Source organism: Pteropus medius, unplaced genomic scaffold (genome assembly GCF_902729225.1).
Source record: "Pteropus medius unplaced genomic scaffold, Ma_sr-lr_union100, whole genome shotgun sequence".
Classification (NCBI taxonomy): Eukaryota; Metazoa; Chordata; class Mammalia; order Chiroptera; family Pteropodidae; genus Pteropus; species Pteropus medius.
Window position 1 is genome coordinate 25,217,825 of NW_024349801.1, and position 20,071 is coordinate 25,237,895.

The following is a 20,071-nucleotide window of genomic DNA, read 5'->3' on the forward strand; positions in this document are numbered from 1 at the left end:
CAGCAGGAGCAAGAGCCCGGAGTCCAGATACTCACTCCTGGAGCTGGTCTGACCAGAGTGGACACCGCTAAGCTGACCTCAGAGAACCCAGAGAGGAGGGTGAGAATGCTTCCGGGGAGGCTGAAGATCTGTGGAGCTGGTGGCCGGGTGGAGTGAGGTGGTGGAGGCAGGAAGCAGAGCAGAGATGCAAAGATTCCCAGAGGAAAGAAGGCTTCTGACCCTGAATGGGGCCCTAAACCAGAGAGCTTGGACCTGGGCTTGTGGCCTGATCTCAATCTTCTCACCCCTTGTGTCCATGCACAGACATTCACTGCGGGGGTATGAAGGGCTGCAAGTCCCGGCCTCTAGCTCACTCGCCGCTTTCCTTTCCCTGCTTCCTGTAGGAGAAGCAGTTCCTAGGGGGCTGGGAGTGGGGATTTGAGGCTTTGGGGGCGGGGGGCTTGGGAGGTTGTTCCTGCCAGGGACTGACATGCCCCACAAGACTGTATCGTGTGTGGTAAGGGTTAGTTTTCGACGGAGTGGAGAGTGAGGACTAGCGTCAGTGCCTACACGGCTGCCAGGAGTCCTAAAAAGAGTGGAGTGCTGGTGCTATTCCTTGGTAATACTTCTAAAAGTTCTGCTCTAAAAGTGAAAACAGCTGGTGCTTCCTCCCTCTGTGCCGGCCGTGGCGGGCGTCAGCTCCGGGTCTCACACATACTACCTCCTATCCCCCAGGCTACCGGGTCAGCATGCTCCACGCAAGGCCAGAAACACTGGTGCTCCTGGGAGCTCTACTGACTGGACCCCTGAATCCAGCGGGTAGGCATCAGCCCCTGCCCAGCTTCAGGATGTCACCCAGTCTCCCCTGGGGATAAGAGAAGGGAGAACTGCGGTCAAGCGGTTGTCTGAGGCTGGAAGATCAGGTCAGATCTCTGCGCGGCTCAGCTGGATGGGAAACTTTCCAGCGCAGCCTCGACGACGTGCAGGTATCGCCACTCGGGTCGGTTTAGGGGTGTTCCGCCAGCCAGAGAAACACAGAAGGAGACCGTCGGGTCCCAGAGGTGTCGCAGGGAGTCTAGCGCTGAGGGACCACTTTCTGACCCACAGGCGGCCAGGACGCACTCTCACTGCCCTGGGAAGTGCAGCGTTATGATGGCTGGTTCAACAACCTGAGGCATCACAAGCGCGGAGCTGCAGGTGCGTCCTGTGGCCGGGGTGAAGACAAAGGCACCGGGCACTAGGCGCAGAGAAGAGGAAAGAGCGTGCCGCCAGACGCCTGGCTGCCTGCGCCGGAACTCCTATGCACCCCTGGGGCCAGGAGACCTTGGGGAGAGGGGGTCTCGTCATTGAGAGGTGGTGATTGAGGGAGGAATAGGTCAAGGTTAGTGGGCTTGTTGGGGACAGAGTGCTTTGGCAAGCCCCTCTCCCTCCTGCTTCCTGCAGGCAGCCGACTGCAGCGCCTTGTACCAGCCTACTACGCAGATGGCGTTTATCAGGCTCTGGAGGAGCCGCTACTGCCCAACCCGCGCAGACTCAGCGACGCTGCCACGCGGGGCAGAGCCGGGCAGGCATCCCACCGCAACCGCACGGTGCTGGGGGTCTTCTTCGGTAAGGTCAAAGGGGAGAAACACCGAGATTGATCCACTGAGGTCCCTCTGCAAGTCCACAAGGACCGATCTGGGACTCCCAGCCACCTTCTCCCCGCACCAAGCAGCACTTCGAGCCTTTCCTCATCTCAGAGTGATGTGGGTGTCGATGCAGGGGTATTTTCTCCTATAATTTCGTTTGCCCCTTCCTCCAAACCCAAGAGTGCCACTGGACCCGCACTATAGCTCTTAGCAGATGAGTCCTCTGCCACCCATATCCTCCCGATATAATCACGCTCTTCCCAACCCCCACCTCCCAAGATGAGGAGTAGTGGTGGCTGGATCTGATAGAAGATGGCTTGCGAGAGCCCTAATAATATTATATTGATTCTCACAACAAAGTTATGAGGTTGGTGGAGAGGGTACTATATTCTCACTTTGCAGATTAGAAAAAAGCCACAGAACTGGTGGCGGAGCTTGCACTCGAACATACTGCCTTTTGACTCTTGAGAAACTTGGAGTCTACCCTGGCCATGAGGAGTGGCGATTTTCTACATTTGCGCTCCTGACCCGCAGGCTACCACGTGCTCTCGGACCTGGTGAGTGTAGAGAGACCCGGCTGCCCCGCCGAGTTCCTCAACATCCACATCCCGCCTGGAGACCCCGTGTTCGACCGGGACCAGCGCGGAGACGTGGTGCTGCCCTTCCAGAGGAGCCGCTGGGACCCCAAGACCGGACAGAGCCCCAGCAACCCCCGGGACCTAGTAAGACGAGGCAGTTGGCGGGGAGGGGGCTGCAACCAGGAGGGTGGGGCCCTGGGCCCAGAGCCTGGCAGGGTCGGGTGGCAGAGGCTCCCATCCCCCACCCACGGACACCCGCCTGGCCCTGGCCTTCCCTTAAGCTCCTGGGCTACCCGACCCCGGCTCACCAGTCCGTGACCCCGCAGACCAACGAGGTGACGGGCTGGTTGGACGGCAGCGCCATCTATGGCTCCTCGCACTCCTGGAGCGACGCGCTGCGGAGCTTTTCCGGGGGGCAGCTGGCGTCCGGGCCCGACCCCGCCTTCCCCCGGGACGCGCAGAGCCCCCTGCTCATGTGGAACGCTCCCGACCCCGCCACGGGACAGCGCGGGCCCCAAGGGCTGTATGGTGAGGTGGCGGGGCCCGGCGGGGGCGCGGGCGGGACCGAGCGCAGGCCAGGGCTGGTTGGAGGGCGGGCTGCGGTCCGCGAGGTGCGGTTCCCCTGGGTCACACCGCCACTCATCTCCCCTGTGCCCACGTTGGATGCAGCCTTCGGGGCGGAGCGAGGGAACCGCGAGCCCTTCCTGCAGGCGCTGGGCCTGCTCTGGTTCCGCTACCACAATCTGTGTGCATGGAGGCTGGCCCGCGAGCACCCGCACTGGGGGGACGAGGAGCTGTTCCAGCACGCGCGCAAGAGGGTCATTGCCACCTACCAGGTCAGTCGCACGGCATGCCCTCCCACCGTGTCCTGCTCCACAGGAGACTCTGTATTTCCACAGAGCCCTCCATCCTTGACCATCCGCCACCCAGAAACGACCTCTTCCGGGAGGACACCCCTCCCCAGAGAGCTAACGTCTAGGAATAGACCCCGAAATGATAAGGAGACAAAGTGCTACTTACATGAGAGGTTTAACTCCCCCACCGCGAAATCCCCTGTGCCCTTCCGGGACAGGCCTCCACACGTCTCCTGTTTGTTTGAGTTGCCTCTCCCATGACTGCCCCTGCCTGGTTCTCATCTCCCACCTAAGCCTTCCTTGGGCTCAGATCCCTTCTGGCCTGGCAGCTCCAGCACTCGCCTCCTCTTCCCTGTCTCTTGACCCTCAGAACATCGCTCTGTATGAGTGGCTGCCCAGCTTCCTGCAGAAAACACCTCCAGAATATACAGGTGACAGCTTTAGGGGGACACCTTGGCTGAGGGTGTGTGTGTGATCAGGATCCATAGGAGTGCATGTTATGGGACGATGTAGAGGTAAGGAACTTATTTCTCTTAATACTCTGGTGGAACAGGGTACCGCCCTTTCTTGGACCCCAGCATCTCTCCAGAGTTCCTGGCGGCTTCTGAACAGTTTTTCTCCACTATGGTGCCCCCTGGCGTCTACATGAGGTGAGAGAAGTGCTGGCACATCGCTGGCAGAACTGCCCAATCAGTGGCCCTGGGGTCCTGGAGCCTTTTATATACCTCCACAGTGTCATGGGCCAAGGGAAGCAGAATTTGGAGTCCTGAAACAGGACCCTAGAGTAGGAGGTTCAGTCTAACAGGTAAATCTCTCCAGCTTCTCCTTATGGCTGAACTTCAGTTGCTGAGAGCAGGATTTGTCCAGCAGCTAGGTCGCTCTCTTCCCTCCTTCCCCCAACTGTGTGGACAAGAGCAACCTCTACTTTCAATCCACACTCATTGCTAGATCCTTATTCTGTTCAAAGAAGTTCAGTGGCCATCCCTTGGTCCTGGCCAACCCCATCTGAGTCCCTCAACTCCATCTCAGCTTCTTTTCTGAATTCCCTTACCACATCCTTGATTCCCTATTTCAGAAATGCCAGCTGCCATTTCCAGAAAATCTTCAACAAGGGTTTTGGCACCTCCCCAGCTCTCAGAGTTTGCAACAGCTACTGGATTCGGGAGGTCAGCCTGGGTTCAGGGTCAGAGGAAGATGGGTCAAAGTCAGTCTCATCACACAGGCTGGGAAAAGCAATGATTCCAGTTCTTGGGTATTGTTACTCCAGGGTGGTGTAAGATGATCAGAAAATTATTTGGGAACAACAGTTCAAGAGAGTCTAGGACTGGCTAAGGGCTCTTTTCCTTGAGGTTCTGCAGTGGTCCAGAATGAGAAGGACTGGGCTTTTGGGGAGGGACCTGAAAGCCTACCTGATGAAGTGTGTTGTTTACTTCCAGAACCCCAATCTGAACAGTATTCAGGCAGTGAATCAGCTGCTGCTGGGAATGGCCTCCCAGATTTCAGAGCTGGAGGACAGAATAGTGGTCGAAGATCTAAGGGGTGAGCTCTGAAGCCAGAGGCGATGGGGGCCAGGAGGCTGGGCAGCCTCAGAATTCTTCTGAGTTAATCAACAGGCAGAACTAGGGTACCTGCAACGCAGAAACACAGACATGCACACTGCAAATAGCCATTAGAAGAAAATAAGCTTTGAATTCGTTTTCCCTCAACTTACAGTTTAGTGTTAGTTTTATTTTAAATCACCTAATTCTGAGTATGTGGGGGAAGGGTGGCACCATAATCTCTTTGATACTTAGGTCTCTAAAGGTTTTTATCCAGCCCTGTCTTGAGGTTAAGGAGGTAAAGGCCAGGGAATTTTCTGCTTGGTGATTAGAACAGTCTTGAGTCTTAGGGAAAGATTCTTGCCAGAAAAATTGCCCCTCATCACATATGGTGACCCTGATCCCATACCAAGGCAAGGCTGATATGAACACAGGTCACATGCAGTGAATGCTGTGTGTATTTGTTGGGGACGGGGGTGTAGTGGCAACAGCCCACCTCAAGGCAGTTGGGCAAAGAAGGGTTGAGGCGACCTATGTGTAGGGCAACCAAGCCTATAGCCTGGTCCTCGTTCCTCTTTAGATTACTGGCCTGGCCCTGGCAAGTTCTCCCGCACAGACTACGTGGCCAGCAGCATCCAACGTGGCCGAGATATGGGGCTACCCAGTTATAGCCAAGCCCTGCTTGCCTTGGGGTTAGAGACCCCGAAGAACTGGAGTTATCTCAACCCCAACGTGGACCCCCAGGTCAGGAATAGTAATGATAATAGTAGTAGCTAAATCTTTCCTGTGGCCATACTGTTCCAAGTCTTTTACATATGTAACTCATTTAATCTTTGTTAAGAATGTTAATGTTATAGAGTAGATACTATCATTATCCCTATTTTACCAATAACCTTTTTTGGTAAGTCAGTCATAGAGGCAGGATTTAAATTCAGCTACATGATTCCAGAGTATGTTCCTCACCACTACATTTTACTATTTCTGCTGGATGGCCCCTGGGTTTGGTACCATTATCCTATTCCTCCAGGGTTCCTCCCCATGAGTTGGGTGACCCTGAAGCTGTTAACCATTGGAGCTAGGCAGTCTGGTAGAGATGGTCACAGGATATGGCCCTTAGGCTTCTGACAGTGGTCTTACCATGGTCAGGGATACACTGGTCCTCCCACCAGATTACTACCAGCTGAGGGGGCTGCCTAGGAAGAGGAGACTTTCTCAGGCCTGAGTAGCAAGCCAAGAAGCTGATGGGGTCCTGCATTTGAGAGGCGGGGCCACAGTAGCTGCCCTTCCCAACGCACACGCGCACGCACATGTGCACACGCTCTTCACCTCCTATCATGCCCCAGGTGCTGGAGGCCGTTGCTGCCCTGTACAACCAGGACCTATCCCGGTTAGAGCTGCTCCCTGGGGGGCTCTTGGAGAGCCACGGGGACCCTGGACTTCTCTTCAGTGCCATTGTTCTCGACCAGTTTGTGCGGCTACGGGATGGTGACCGTTATTGGTTTGAGAACACCAGGAATGGGTACAGTCTGCCTGGGCCCCACCTCAAATTCCATCTCTGCCAGGGCCCAGACCCTCTGCTTATAAATAGTCCCCATACGCCCTTAATTTCCAGCTGGTCCACTCCCTTCCCAGCCCCTCTGGGTGTCTTTCCTCATCTAGGTCTGTGGGTTTGAGATTGCGGGAGGCCTGCATTCCCTTCCCATCTCAACAATTTCTGGCTTCCTCCAACTTAGGCTGTTCTCCAAGGAGGAAATTGCAGAAATCAGAAACACCACTCTACGGGATGTGCTGGTGGCTGTCACCAGTGTGGACCCCAGTGCCTTGCAGCCCAATGTCTTTATCTGGAGTGAAGGTAGGTGGCCTGGGAAAACACAAACGATGGCAGTCTGAGAAAAGACCAAGATTGGGGGATCACCTGGAGCTGCCCAGGGAGCTAGGTACCAGGGAACCCCTTCTGTGTCTGGCTGGGAGATCTACATTAGGTCATCTCCTCCAGCAGGAACTGGACTGGTTTGCGGGCTACATCCTGTGGTCAAGCTATTGTGGGTCCTGAGAAATGGGATATAGATGGGGACTTTTTGAGGGAAACGTATTCCAAGGAGGGGAGCTTGGGAGGGAGGAGGGTACCTGGTTCTTTACAGGAGAGAGAGAAGGAGAGAGAGAAGGCCAAGGAGTGGGATCCTCAGGCTTCGAGGTTTTCTGTGCCCTTTTCCTCAGGTTCACCGTGCCCTCAGCCCCGACAGCTCACAACTGAAGGCTTGCCACCCTGTGTTCCCGTGACCGTGTATGACTACTTTGAAGGCAGTGGTCCTGGTTTTGGTATCACCATTGTGGCTCTCTGCTGTCTTCCACTAGGTGAGACCTTTACCCCCTCACCCATCTCTTTCCTCCGAGCTGCCCCCTCCCCGTAGACTGCCCCTGCCCCCGCACTCCCATTACCTGCTGGCCTGCAGGGCTAGCTCCTTGGTACAGTTGAAGCCAGGCTCAGGGGGCCTTAAAAGAGGGGGCAGCAGCCAAAGCCTCAGTGAAGCTACAGGCGATGGGCTCCCCTCCCTACTGACTCCTCTGATCCCCTTCAGTGAGTCTGCTTATCTCTGGAGTGGTGGCCCATCTCCGGGGCCGAGAACGCAAGAAGTTACAAAAGAAAGGCAAAGAGAGTGTGAAGAAGGAAGCAGCCAAAGATGGAGTACCAGGTGAGATGGGACAGAGAGGTTGGGAGGAGGGGGCAGATGGAGGAAAGAACCAGGTTGCAGATGAAGAAAGAAAGCCAGGCTTTAGGGTGCCTGCTCAGACTGGTAGAGTAAAATCGGCCTGAAGGCAGGGGCTGCGGGACCTCTGCTGAACTGCTCTGCTCTATCGTCCCCTCTCCAGCAATGGAGTGGACGGGCCCTAGGGAGAGGAGCTACCCCATCACCATCCAGCTGCTCCCAGACAGACATCTGCAGGTTCTGGACAGGCGTCTCTCTGTGCTGCGCACCATCCAGCTGCGGCCCTCACAGCAAGTCAATCTCATTCTGTCCAGCAACCGTGGACGCCGTACCCTGCTGCTCAAGATCCCCAAGGAGTATGACCTGGTACAGCCCATTTTGCCTCCCCTCTCACAGCGAGTCTTCTCAGGTCACCCTCTTCTCAGCTACAGAGCTCACCTGTGAAGGCTGATGCTGAGAGGCACTCCTTTCAGAGGTCCCCAGACTCAACCTGACCCTCCCTCTGACCCCCTTGGGCCACACACCTGGTCCCAGCCTAGACAGCTGGGGCAACTTTTCTCTCCCCTTCCCCCAACCCAAGGTCCTTTGAGGGGAGGCTGGACTAGAAGCTCGAGCTCTGAGCATTGGCTCAGCCTTCCTCCCACCCAGGTGCTGCTGTTTAACTCTGAGGAGGAGCGAGACACCTTCGTACAGCACCTGCAGGATTTCTGTGTGCACTGGGCTCTGGGCCTCAGTGTGGCTGAGATGGTTGAGAATGTGCTGTTCAGGAAGGCTGTGACCAAGCAGCAGCGGGGCCGCATCCTGGAGGTCTTCTTCAGACACCTTTTTTCCCAGGTGCCACAGCTATGCATTTTGGAAATGGGACCAGCCCAGGGGTTGGAGGAAACCCGGACCCGACAGCACTGTTCATGGGGTGTGCTAAGTTTCTGCTCTGTGGGCTGGAGACAGACAGCCTTTGCTGAATTATGGCTTTGCCACTAGCTGCATGACCTTAGGCAGGTCATGTCATCTCTGCTCTGTATTTCGGTTTCCTCATCTATGAAGCAGTGATTAAAATAGGATCCATCCCTTTGGGTTTTTGTGAGGATTTAGTGAAACAGTCTACATTAGTGGTTCTCAAAGTGTGGCCCGTGGATCAGCAGCAGTAGCTTCCCACCCCCTAACACCTGACCTAGTGAATCAGGAACTTTGGGGTTGGGGCCCACAAGCCCACCAGGGGATTCTGATATACTCTAAAGTTTGAAAGCACTGTTCCGTGTACAGTGTTTAGCTTACATGCTTGGTACAGCGGGTCCTTGAATTGTTTTGTTACAATATTGATGAGATACATTAGGAACTTAATTCTTGTTTATATCAATGAACCTATAGTAGAATTGGTTTCATTCACTTAAAGTCGCAGAACTTATTGACGATGTTAAGTAAGGACTTAACTGGATATTGTAGATGTTTAACAAATGGTAGTTACATATATATGTGACTTTTTAAATCTTTGCTCAATGAGCAGAGACCAAGTCAGGCACATGGCAACCTTGTCTGAATTGGCAAGAGAACATATCCTTAGCCTCTTCCTGCCTGTTCACCCATGTCTACTACATCTGCTGTCCCCAGTACAGGCTCTCTCACTTTGCTTTTCCAAACTTGCCCCTGCTCCTATCCCCTGCCCCTATAGACCCAGTACCATTACTAGTGTATAAAGTTCCTGAATCTTGGGTCCAGGGAGAAAATGGCCTGAATGCTAGAGATTCAGGTCACCCCTTCTACAGCAGAGTAGAGGCTCAAGTCAGAAGTATATCTGAGGACCAGGAGTAGCCACCAGGACTCACCCTTTCTGAGTTGGACTTTGGAGAGATATGAGCGGTCACTGAACCACTCCCAGGCCTCACCTCCTTCTCTGTCTTCCCCTGCTGCTGCCCGGGTGCAGGTACTGGACATCAACCAGGCAGATGCAGGGACCCTGCCCGTGGACTCATCGCAGAAGGTGCAGGAGGCCCTGATGTGCGAGCTCAGCAGGAATGAGTTTGCCGAGTCCCTGGGCCTCAAGCCCCAGGACATGTTTGTGGAGTCCATGTTCTCTCTGGCCGACAAAGATGGCAATGGCTACCTGTCCTTCCGGGAGTTCCTGGACATCCTGGTGGTCTTCATGAAAGGTTGGGGGATGGTGGGTCATCCCAGGAGCCAGGGGTCTTTCAGGAGAGAGCTGACCTTCATCACCCTTCCTCCTTCTAGGCTCCCCAGAGGACAAGTCCCGCCTGATGTTCACCATGTATGATCTTGATGCGAATGGCTTCCTCTCCAAGGATGAGTTCTTCACCATGATGCGGTATGGGCAGGGCCTTCTAGTCCTGAGATTTCTTGGTGTTTTAAACAGGAGAACAAGTCAGATCAGAGGAGGACAGGAGAGAAAGCGATGTGGCTATCCGCACTGAGAGCAGGCCCTCAGTGCCTCCTAGACTCAGAGCAGCCAGCTACGAAAGTTTACCTGGCCCGGCTGGCCCTTGCCTCCAGGAGGGTCTATATCTGTACCGTCAATACTAGCCAGAAATTCTTCCTCTCTAGTTAAAAGAAGACAAAACAGAAACAATCAACACCAATATGACCACTAACCCCTTTTGGATGCTTTAGGCTCTTTGTAAAGTCTTCTGTGCTTTACACAGTAAAATAATGGATGATGGATGGAGGATGGATGACCTTGGTCACTCTTCCAGTATTAATCATCATGACAGAGAAAGTTCTTCTATTTTCCAACCCTTCTCTCTTCCTGCTTCTTAAGCCATTTCAGGTTGTGATATACTGATAAAGGTCTTTTTTGAGCTCATAGACTTCTCATTCCTAAAGACAATGCTCCAGTAATACAGTCCCCTTCAGCTCCATAAGGATACAGTTCATATCTCTCTTTGTTCCCTGCAGAATCTACCTCCTCCGAGCTCTGACTGGCACATAGCAGGCATTCAATATATAGTTAACTGAATAAGATTAAATAAATGAGCAAATGAATGATTAGAATTCATATATCAGCCCAGATTCCTTTAACTTTTTCATTCCTTTAAACCTTTCCATTGACTTCTGCCTTCCCCTTAACTGCCACATCCCTCTTACAGTCCAGATGCCACAACAGGACATGGGCTTCTAGAAGGGCTAGGGTGAAACTGACTGTAGTCTGTACCTTGCTGGGTGTGCCATGGCAGGCCTGGGCCTGGGCAGGGCCTAGGGAATCTAGCAGAGGATCCCTGCCATCAAAGGTTGAGCTCCCACCTTCTCGTCCTATACTCAGTGTGGATCTTGCTCAGTTTCAGTGGGATGACATATTTTTTTTACTGTGATGGCAGTTCTTGCTGTGCCATGTGGAAGAAGGTGTTTTTCTTCTGGACTCACACAAACTTGCATGGCTTGTTTGTTTTGTCCCCAAGCACAGGCTAAGAAAAAAGTACGGCCACTACAGCTGCCACCTTGGATGCTGTCAGATTGGGTGTGGAGACAGTGCTGTCCATCCCCTGGGGTGTTGGCACAAGGAAGCAGTAGCCATTGCAGCTACAACCCCTTCTCCCAGCTATCTGTGCCCCCGCTGGACTGTGAAAGGGGGAGCCCAGTGATGGTGTGGAGGCATCAACATAAGACAGTGCACAGAGAGCCCGTCATGCAAGAAGGCTTTGGCACACCTGGACAGGTCCCTACACTAAGTGGACATTCATCCCAACTGTAGATGCTCCTGTGTTTGAGGGTTGCTATCTCTAATTGGTCAAGGTCACTTTCAGTTTTGTTCTCCTTTTGAGACTGTGGCTACCCCACCCAGCTTAGTGTCAGGTGCAAGCTAGATTAACACCTCAGTGCTATTTCTCAGGTCACTGGTAACCACATTAGATCATCTGGGTCCTGCCCCACCCTGCACCTGCCTGGGCTTGACCTCAACAGGCTGCCCTGTCTCTGGTCCTCCCCCAGGTCCTTCATCGAGATCTCCAACAACTGCCTGTCCAAGGCCCAGCTGGCTGAGGTGGTGGAGTCCATGTTCCGGGAGTCAGGCTTCCAGGACAAGGAGGAGCTGACATGGGAGGACTTCCACTTCATGCTACGGGACCATGACAGTGAGCTCCGCTCCACGCAGCTCTGTGTCAGAGGTGGAGGTGGAGGTATGTAAGTATGAAAGGAATAGTCAGAGCCAAGGAAGGGCATGTCCTTAAAATAAGATTTCCTGGTGGATAGGACCCAGGTCTTATTTCTTTCTTAGCCTTTGGTGCATAGCACATAGCCAGGCATGTGTAATCAAGAGCATCAGATAAAGCTGTGTGCAATTTGTGCACTGCACAAAAATGCCGCCTGAGGGATCAAGAGCAGGCTGAAATATAGCCTACATGCTGCTCATCAAGCCATGTGCATTGGTTTTGGGTATGTCTGGCCAGAGGAAAAGGCGCTATTTTTTGTTTTTTGGTTTTCTTTTTTTTTTACACAAAGGATTTGCAGGTCCAGGCATCTACCTGGAGGGGGTCCCTTTTTCTAATTGCAGAGTTGCCACATTGTCTAGCAGTGGCTGCCCTGTGTGCACTGAGTACTCGGTGTGGGGAGTGAGGGGAACAAAGCTGGAGCAAGAGATGGGGACGTGACCAAGTCACTGGCAAGTGCTGTGGCAGCCTTTCCGGAGGGACGGTGGGGCATGGTGGTGGTGGAGGGACAATCTCCTACCCCACCCTACCCCACCGCCCTTATGGGGAAGCCTGTCCAGCCTCTCATTTTTCTCTCCAGGTGTTGGAGACATCTTTAAACCAAATGTTAGCTGTCGAGTTTCATTTATCACTCGGACTCCTGGGGGACGGTGAGCAGGAATGGGGCATTGGGAGGTCCCTTTGGCCAGCTCCTCTGCAGAGAAATAAAGGAAGTAGGGCTGGCCGAATCCACCCCTGGGGTCAGACATTTGCCCTCTGAAAGTAGCTCTTAATGTATGGTCAGTCCTATAGCCCAAATTCCAGCTGCCTCCCACACCCTGTGCTGCTCAGAAGCCTGGCTCTCTCAGAAGCCTGCCACTCCAGGTCAGGACCACCCTACAAAACAGATGACCAGATCATATTTATTCATTTTGATTTGCCTCCTGCCTGCTCCTCTCTGACCAGTTTTATGGGCAGGTTCTATGGGCAGGGAGGGATCCCAGAATCCACTCTTACCCAACTCTATGCCACTTCCAAGCTCTGACCTGGTAGTTCTTCTCCTGGCTACAAAGACAAGTTGAGAACTTGCCCCATTTCCCTTTTCTTAGCTCCTGCTCCCAGGGAATGGGGCTCCCTGCCTCAGAAACCCCAGAGCTGGGAGGCCCGGGGCTGAAGAAGAGGTTTGGCAAAAAGTGAGTGTTTCCCAGACCCCAGGGTCCAAAGAGTCATGGGGAGAGGTCTCAGGTTCTCTAGGCCCTGCCCACAACATCTTAACACACAAGGGACCATTTAAAGTCTCATTCCATTTGTTCCTGACCTGATTGACGGGCTGTAGAGTTGAATGATCAACACCCTAATCTTTAGGCAAGGGGCCCAGCACTCAGATATAACACCAAGATGGCAGGAAAGGGGCCCCTGGCTCCTACGTGCTTTGGGCACAGCAGTGAAACCTGTGCAAGGGACAGGAAGAGGGGAGGACAGAAAAAATAGGAGAAAGAGGAGGTGAAGTAGTGGGGAGACAGAAGAAGGGGTGAATGGAAAAAATAAAGATGAGAGGTAAATGTTTGGGAGATTGGAGTCCCCCCCCAAATGCCTTTTCCTTCCTCTGTCATGGCCCATCCTGACCCCCACCAGGTCACCAGGTCTCCTTCATGGGGTGGCATTTAGGGGAGGCCAGAGTACCTTGACCTTGTGGCCCCCCTGCCTCCCACTGCAGGGCAGTGGTGCCCGCTCCCAGGTTGTACACGGAGGCACTGCAAGAGAAGATGCAGAGGAGCCTCCTGGCCCAGAAGCTGCAGCAGTACAAGCGCTTCGTGGAGAACTACCTGCGGCACATCGTGTGTGTCGCAGTCTTCTCGGCCATCTGTGCTGGCCTGTTTGCAGAGCGTGCCTACTGTATGAGTTCCAGGTTTGGGGCAGTGGGGAGGGACATGTGGAGAGCCCTCTGGTTGCTGTTCCTGTTCTTCAGTGTCCCACTCTGTCTCCAGACTACGCCTTTGCCTCGCCATCCTCGGGGATTGCAGAGACCACCTTTGTGGGCATCATCCTGTCGCGAGGCACGGCTGCCAGCATCTCCTTCATGTTCTCCTACATCCTGCTCACTATGTGCCGCAACCTCATCACCTTCCTGCGAGAGACCTTCCTCAACCGCTACGTGCCCTTCGATGCCGCAGTGGACTTCCATCGCTGGATCGCCATGGCTGCTGTTGTCCTGGCCAGTACGTGGCTGCTGGGCATCCTCCCCATTGCTGCAGCCGCCTGGGTCCACCTGGGTCTAGCTGTGGGGGAAACAGTGAGGCGACTGGAGCTACTTATACTTCCATCTCTTCCCACCATGACTCCTCTATCCCTTGGGGTTGGATGAAGAGTTGGCCATGGGTGCCATCTCTAACAGCCTGTCTCCTTCAGTTCTGCACAGTGCTGGCCATGTGGTCAATGTCTACATCTTCTCAATCAGCCCCCTCAGCCTGCTGGCCTGCATCTTCCCCAACGTCTTTGTGAATGATGGGTAAGTTCTGGGGAGGGTCCCCTAGGGATACCTAGGCAGGCCTAAGAGTATAATAGAAAACAAATAGATGGCCCTAGACACTGAGTGATGGTAAGAAGGCTTGCTCAAGGAAGCTGAGAGGTGACTTTCATGCCCTCAGTAAGGAAACTGGCCATGACTGGCCAGAAAAGGAGTTTAGGAGATGAAGTTGGAGACTTTTTCCCACGTGTGCCTTACTCACAGCTTGCCGTCTGAGCCATTCACTGCACAAACATTTATGGAACACATTTTATGTGTCCATCCAGAAGCCAAAGAGTAGGGCTGCCAAGATACACGCAATCACTCAGCAGATATTTACTGGGCATTTACTATGTGCCTGGCATTGTCTGAGCTTAGGGACAGGCCAGTGAGTAAAACACACACTCCTGCCCTCATAGAGCATACAGAACATGAACCAAGCAAGCAAAGGTCAACCAAGAAGGAGATTTCAGAAGAGCTGAGAGCAGAGGGTGTAACTGTGGGAGGCTGGGTGTCATGTTTCTTGGAAGGATCCTTGACTTTCTGGGTGGAGTTCCAATTCAGCCATCAGGGCTGGCAGGATCAGAATCACATTGTGACAGTGATGGAGCCCCTCCTGCCCCAGCCAGAGGCTCCATGTGCCTTTGCCCCACAGGTCCCAGCTTCCCCAGAAGTTCTACTGGTGGTTCTTCCAGACAGTCCCAGGTAGGGAGTAGGGCTGTGTGTGGGGTTTGGGGATTCTGTCTGAGGACTTATGCTTTTGTCTTCATCTTCCTATGAACAGGCACTTGTCTAGTCATAGTGGTTATAGGTTTCCTTTCTACCCTCCAGGGCAAGCCCCAGCTGCAGGCTGTCTAGTAGCAACCTGTCCTGGGGAGCAGGGAGGGATGAGGGAAGTCAGGGAAGGAGGGCAGAGTGGGGTAGGGGGGCAGTGCTCTGTTGTATTCTCAGCCCAGGCTGAGGTCCTGAGACTCTGACCCTGTCTCCCATAACCCCAGGTATGACAGGGGTGCTTCTGCTCTTGGTCCTGGCCATCATGTATGTCTTCGCCTCCCACCACTTCCGCCGCCGCAGCTTCCGGGGCTTCTGGCTGACCCACCACCTCTACATCCTGCTTTACATCCTGGTGAGGGACTCCTCCAGGCAGGGCAAAGCTATGGGGCATGGATAAGCACTCATGATGGGTGGAAGGAACACACTGAATTGAACCCAAGATCTCAGACTGAGACCCTGAGATCTGAGACCTCAGTCCCTGAAGCCGATGCCAGCCCAGGGCCCAGGCAGGAAGCTTCTGGGTAAGGGGCATGCAGGAAGGGGACCTGGCTGGACCTAAGCCGTACTAACTGGCCATGTATGTCTCTAGCTCATCATCCATGGCAGCTTCGCCCTGATCCAGCTGCCCCGTTTCCACATCTTCTTCCTGGTCCCTGCACTAATCTATGGTGGAGACAAGCTGGTGAGCCTGAGCCGGAAGAAGGTGGAGATCAGTGTGGTGAAAGTGGAGCTGCTGCCTTCAGGTACCAGGCCTGGCCTGGCTCTGGGTGGGGAGCACTGGAAGTTGACTCAAGGGACATGAGAAGACAGCTCTCCAGGCCTCCTGGCCTCCATCTTGGCTTCTGATAGCCTTGGAGACACCTGCAGCTTTCCTCATGCAACGCAGCCCCAGGAAGGGCTGTGCTTAGCCCCCAGGAGGACTTGCAGACAGTGAGAAGTGACTATGAGAAAAAGCAACTGAAAGTGTAGACAGGGGTTTAAGGACAAGAAAGACCCCCCTACGCACACACATGTGTGGCCTGAGTACAAGGCAGGGACCCATATAGCCCTTTCCCACTCCTTGTTACAGAATAATCCTGCTTCAGAGATAGACAAATGGCCCTGATTGCAAGCATCAGTGTTGGCCAAAGTAGGGATTTGCATCTCTGTAGAGGATGGTGGAAGATGATTTTAGGTGTCATGGGACCATCGAAACTTCAGGACTCACATATTAAGAAAATTAACTTCACTTCAACTTTACTTGTGACTCTCCATTTTTAACAAAGAGAGCAAGCCAGAGGCACAGCTGTGCTTAGGCCACAAACAGCATCGGGCTAAAATTTGATAAAACACAGTACCTTCTATTTACAGCACATTATACTTACCACCTACCTTAGTAATCTAAAGGTTCTTGTCAAGGTAAATCAAATTGAAAAACTAAATCAACTTAAAGAAAAATATTAGATAAACGATAATGCAGGAGGTATGTAGATACAGCCCATCACAGAGATAACCCTCAAATGGTGGAGGTTTGTCAAACACTGAGATGGTCCCTGGGGAACCCAAGGTCCCCTGACCCTGTTGGCTGATATCCAAGACAATGGTAATGGGTCTGAGCCCTTTGTGGGAGAGGTTGCTGAGAGGAGGAGAATGGCTGGAACAGGGGAGTAGAGAAGCCCAGCTCTCAGGATGCCCAGGAAACAGAGGAGGGGGTCCTCCGACTCCCAGCCCCAGGAGCCCTACTTGCTCAGACCATGCTCCCTGTGCCTCAGGTGTGTGGAGAGGACAGGTGCCTGCCAGTCCTCAGGAACCAGGAGCAAGCCTTCTGATCCCTGCCCTTCTCTGCCCATGACCCTCAGGAGTAACCCACCTGCAGTTCCAGCGGCCCCAAGGCTTTGAGTACAAGTCAGGACAGTGGGTGCGGATTGCCTGCCTGGCTCTGGGGACCACCGAGTACCACCCCTTCACGCTGACTTCCGCACCCCATGAGGACACGCTCAGCCTGCACATCCGGGCAGTGGGGCCCTGGACCACTCGCCTCAGGGAGATCTACTCACCCCCGACGGACAGCTGTGCTAGATACCCAAAGGTGCCCATTGCTGGGAACCACTTTAGAGACTCCAGCATTGGCAGAAGGTCCCCGCCCTCCCCCACCCTAAGATTAGAATCTCCAGACACTCCAAGGGCAGGTTAGGAAAGGGCTGGGCGCCTCAGAAGAAGCTAGGATGCTCCCATCTCCTTCTCCCTATCCCTTTATTGCTAGCCCCAGAGCTGAGGAAGAGCCAGGTTTATCTCATCCACCTTTCTTTTGGCAGCTGTACCTCGATGGACCTTTTGGAGAGGGCCACCAGGAGTGGCATAAGTTTGAGGTGTCGGTGCTGGTTGGAGGGGGCATTGGGGTCACCCCCTTTGCCTCTATCCTCAAAGACCTGGTCTTCAAGTCATCCTTAGGCAGCCAAATGCTCTGTAAAAAGGTGAGCATCTCCCATTCTTGGAAGGAGTGGGAACAGATGGCCTGATTGTGTCCCCACATTATAGCAGAGTAGCATGAGAAAAAGCCCCTGGTTCATAAGCACTGGGTCTACGGGGGCCATACATACCTGGTTTTTTGGATGCCAAATGTTTGAGGAATGGTAGGAGGTAGAGCCAGAAGGGGCTCTGCTGGGATCTATTGGTTAGAAACCTTGACTCGGGTTTGTGGGTTCTGCTAGAGGTTTGGTGTCTGTGGGTGGTCTGGGCTTCCCAGCCTTTCAGGTGAAGGTATCTAGGGAGGAACCATGAGCTGAGCTGAGTTTTGAGCTCTAGCCATGTGTCCCCAGATCTACTTCATCTGGGTAACACGGACCCAGCGGCAGTTCGAGTGGCTGGCTGACATCATCCGGGAGGTGGAGGAGAATGACTGCCAGGACCTGGTGTCCGTGCACATCTACATCACCCAGCTGGCTGAGAAGTTCGACCTCAGGACCACCATGCTGGTATGTCAGGGACAACCAAGCGGTTTGGGTGGACCACCATCTGGGCTAGGAGCTGACCCTGGCTCTGCCCGGCTCTGCCCTTCCTCCTCCATTCCCTCCCCCAGTACATCTGCGAGCGGCACTTCCAGAAAGTGCTGAACCGGAGTCTGTTCACGGGCCTGCGCTCCATCACTCACTTTGGCCGGCCTCCCTTTGAACCCTTCTTTAATTCCCTGCAGGAGGTTCACCCAAAGGTTAGTCCTACCCCTGCCCATCCTCAGACTCTGACCTTCCTCTGTCTGGATTTCCTGGCCCTCATCTATTTTGAATGGAGAACCCCCCAACCCTGGCCCCAGGACGGGGTCAAGCGTTGGAGGAAGGCTTCAACTCTATCCCCAACCCCCAGCTCAAGCCCTCTCCTCAGGGCCTGGGATTGATGCCCTGGTCATTTCAGCCAGGCTTGAGAAGCAGTTTTCTCCTGGGAAGCGATCCCCTCAAGCCTCTCCTTCTCTCTGCAACCACTCTCCCCCCGCAAACTCGACAGGTACGAAAGTTTGGAGTATTCAGCTGTGGCCCACCAGGAATGACCAAGAATGTAGAGAAGGCCTGTCAGCTCATCAACAGGCAGGACCAGGCCCACTTCATACATCACTACGAGAACTTCTGAGCTTGCCCTACCTGGTTCTTCCTTCCCTTCTGTGACACCTCTGGCCTCTTCCTCATTGCCCCCTATGTCCCATGCTCTGAGAAGATAGAGGAGAAGCCCTCTAGCTCAAGTCACCGCAGGTTGTGACAGACCAAGTGGGGAGGAGACAGCCCCTGTCTTATATCAGCTGTGGAGGTGGCAGTACCATTGGCCTCCAGTAGGTCCCCGTGTCTGTTTTACTTCCACAAAATCAATGCACTGCATTGGTATTTTCTTCACCTAGGCATTTGAGGGAGGATGGGGTAGGAATACCTGATGCGAAGAGAAGGCTGAGTGAACATCTCCTCAGAGCTCAGCTCAGCTGTGATGCTTAGAACCTGGACCGCCCAACTGCCTCAATTCAGTCTCTGAGGCCATTTTCCTCCAGCTCTGCCCCTTCCCTTTTCTGCTCCTAGAGGGTCAGGAATCCTGAGGAATAATGGGGACAAAGATGCCTCCCCAGCCCTGATGTTCCTGATGTCAGCCAGCAATGCCCGCTGTCCTGAACTCTTGGCAGCCCTCTCTGAGCCCACTGGAGCAGCCCTGGGGCTGCGAGACCAAGGGAGTCCATCCAGCCTGTCTGCCAGACATCCAAAACTCCCTCTCAGTCCCCAACTTACACAGCGGTTGGGCGACCTGCTGTCCTGGTTTGTCCAGCATTCTCCGTGTTTTAACATCGAAAGTCTCTTGTCCTAGGAAACCCCACAGACCCAGGCAAATCAGGACATTTGGTCACCTTACACAGGAATCAACCTGGAACATCACCTCCATACTCAGCTCTTTAAGACCCTTCCTTTTTCTTCTTCAACTGGCTCTTTCCTATAAAGCTGAGCTTTAAAAATTTTCAAATTTAGGTATAATGTGCATACAGCAAAGTGTATAAATCTTAAAGTTACCATGTATATGGGTTACAACTACATTTCCATCACCCCAGGAACTTCCCTTGTACCCCTTCCAGTCAGTCTCTCCTAACCCCTAGAAGCGACTACTGCTGTGATTTCCGTTACTCCAGATTAGTTTTGCTCATACCGAATATAGTCTTTCGAGACCTCTTTCACACAGCCCAAGGTCTTTGTGATTCATCCATGTTGTTGTGTGTACCAATAGTTTTTTATTTTCATTGCTGAGTTGTGTCACAGTGTTGAAATGTACCAGTTTGTTCTTCCGTTCTTCTGTTGATGGGCATTTGGGTTGTTTTTTGTTTTTCACAATTAAGAATAAAGCTGTTTGTACATGCTTATACCTGCCTTTTGGTGGAAATAATGCACTCATTCCTCTTGGGTTTACATCTAAAAGCGGAATTGCTGGGTCATGGAATTGTCCAACCGATAAGACCAGTGGGAGGGAGTTTTGGGCCATCTCCGCATCCCTGACCCCGGATCCTCTCCTTGTTGGTCCTAGCTTACCTCTTCTGATAGGCCAAATGCCTTTGGCTCCCAACCCTCTGTACTGAAAGAATTTCTCTGACAGAACTAGAAGGGCACTGGGTAAGGAGGCACAAGACCTGGACTCTAGTGCCAACTTTACCCTACGTAGCTACAGAGGAAAATCCCTTACCTTTTCTGGGCCTGTTTCTTCATGTATTAAAATGTCTGTCTGGGTGTAAGGAAGTCAGATAGTAATACTAGTTTGGGAAATTATACAGATGAGAAAATATATGTGTTGTGTGCTGATCTCCGCCTATTGACAATCAGTGTTGTGGCTAAACCAGCCCTTATGTTTCTTATTGTGATTGCAAGACACCCTCTGTAATAA

General features: G+C 53.2%; 1 protein-coding gene across 1 annotated transcript; it reads left to right on the top strand.

Moving 5' to 3' along the window:
- The first annotated feature begins 27 nt into the window (after nucleotides 1–27).
- On the top strand, nucleotides 28–19,501 carry DUOX2 (dual oxidase 2). Its single transcript, XM_039888255.1, has 34 exons — nucleotides 28–99; nucleotides 715–798; nucleotides 1,087–1,176; nucleotides 1,423–1,587; nucleotides 2,142–2,329; nucleotides 2,512–2,713; nucleotides 2,855–3,021; nucleotides 3,410–3,470; nucleotides 3,593–3,689; nucleotides 4,115–4,205; nucleotides 4,476–4,578; nucleotides 5,158–5,321; nucleotides 5,921–6,096; nucleotides 6,311–6,429; nucleotides 6,795–6,932; nucleotides 7,157–7,270; nucleotides 7,449–7,651; nucleotides 7,934–8,119; nucleotides 9,207–9,432; nucleotides 9,512–9,605; nucleotides 11,222–11,409; nucleotides 12,020–12,089; nucleotides 12,528–12,611; nucleotides 13,136–13,314; nucleotides 13,407–13,637; nucleotides 13,828–13,927; nucleotides 14,580–14,629; nucleotides 14,923–15,050; nucleotides 15,288–15,441; nucleotides 16,537–16,766; nucleotides 16,993–17,151; nucleotides 17,497–17,652; nucleotides 17,757–17,885; nucleotides 18,176–19,501. Exons 2-34 carry the CDS (start codon nucleotides 729–731, stop codon nucleotides 18,296–18,298), a joined length of 4,635 nt encoding a protein of 1,544 aa, XP_039744189.1. The 5' UTR covers nucleotides 28–99; nucleotides 715–728; the 3' UTR covers nucleotides 18,299–19,501.
- Nucleotides 19,502–20,071: the final 570 nt, after the last annotated feature.

What these genes read in the sequence shown, in the direction of transcription:
- DUOX2 (XM_039888255.1), top strand. Translation starts at nt 729, where the DNA reads ATGCTCCACGCAAGGCCAGAAACACTGGTGCTCCTGGGAGCTCTACTG. An exon ending in CCAGCAACCCCCGGGACCTA is followed by an intron (nt 2,330 to 2,511) that starts GTAAGACGAGGC and finishes GTGACCCCGCAG; the next exon opens with ACCAACGAGGTGACGGGCTG. An exon ending in ACAGCTACTGGATTCGGGAG is followed by an intron (nt 4,206 to 4,475) that starts GTCAGCCTGGGT and finishes GTTTACTTCCAG; the next exon opens with AACCCCAATCTGAACAGTAT.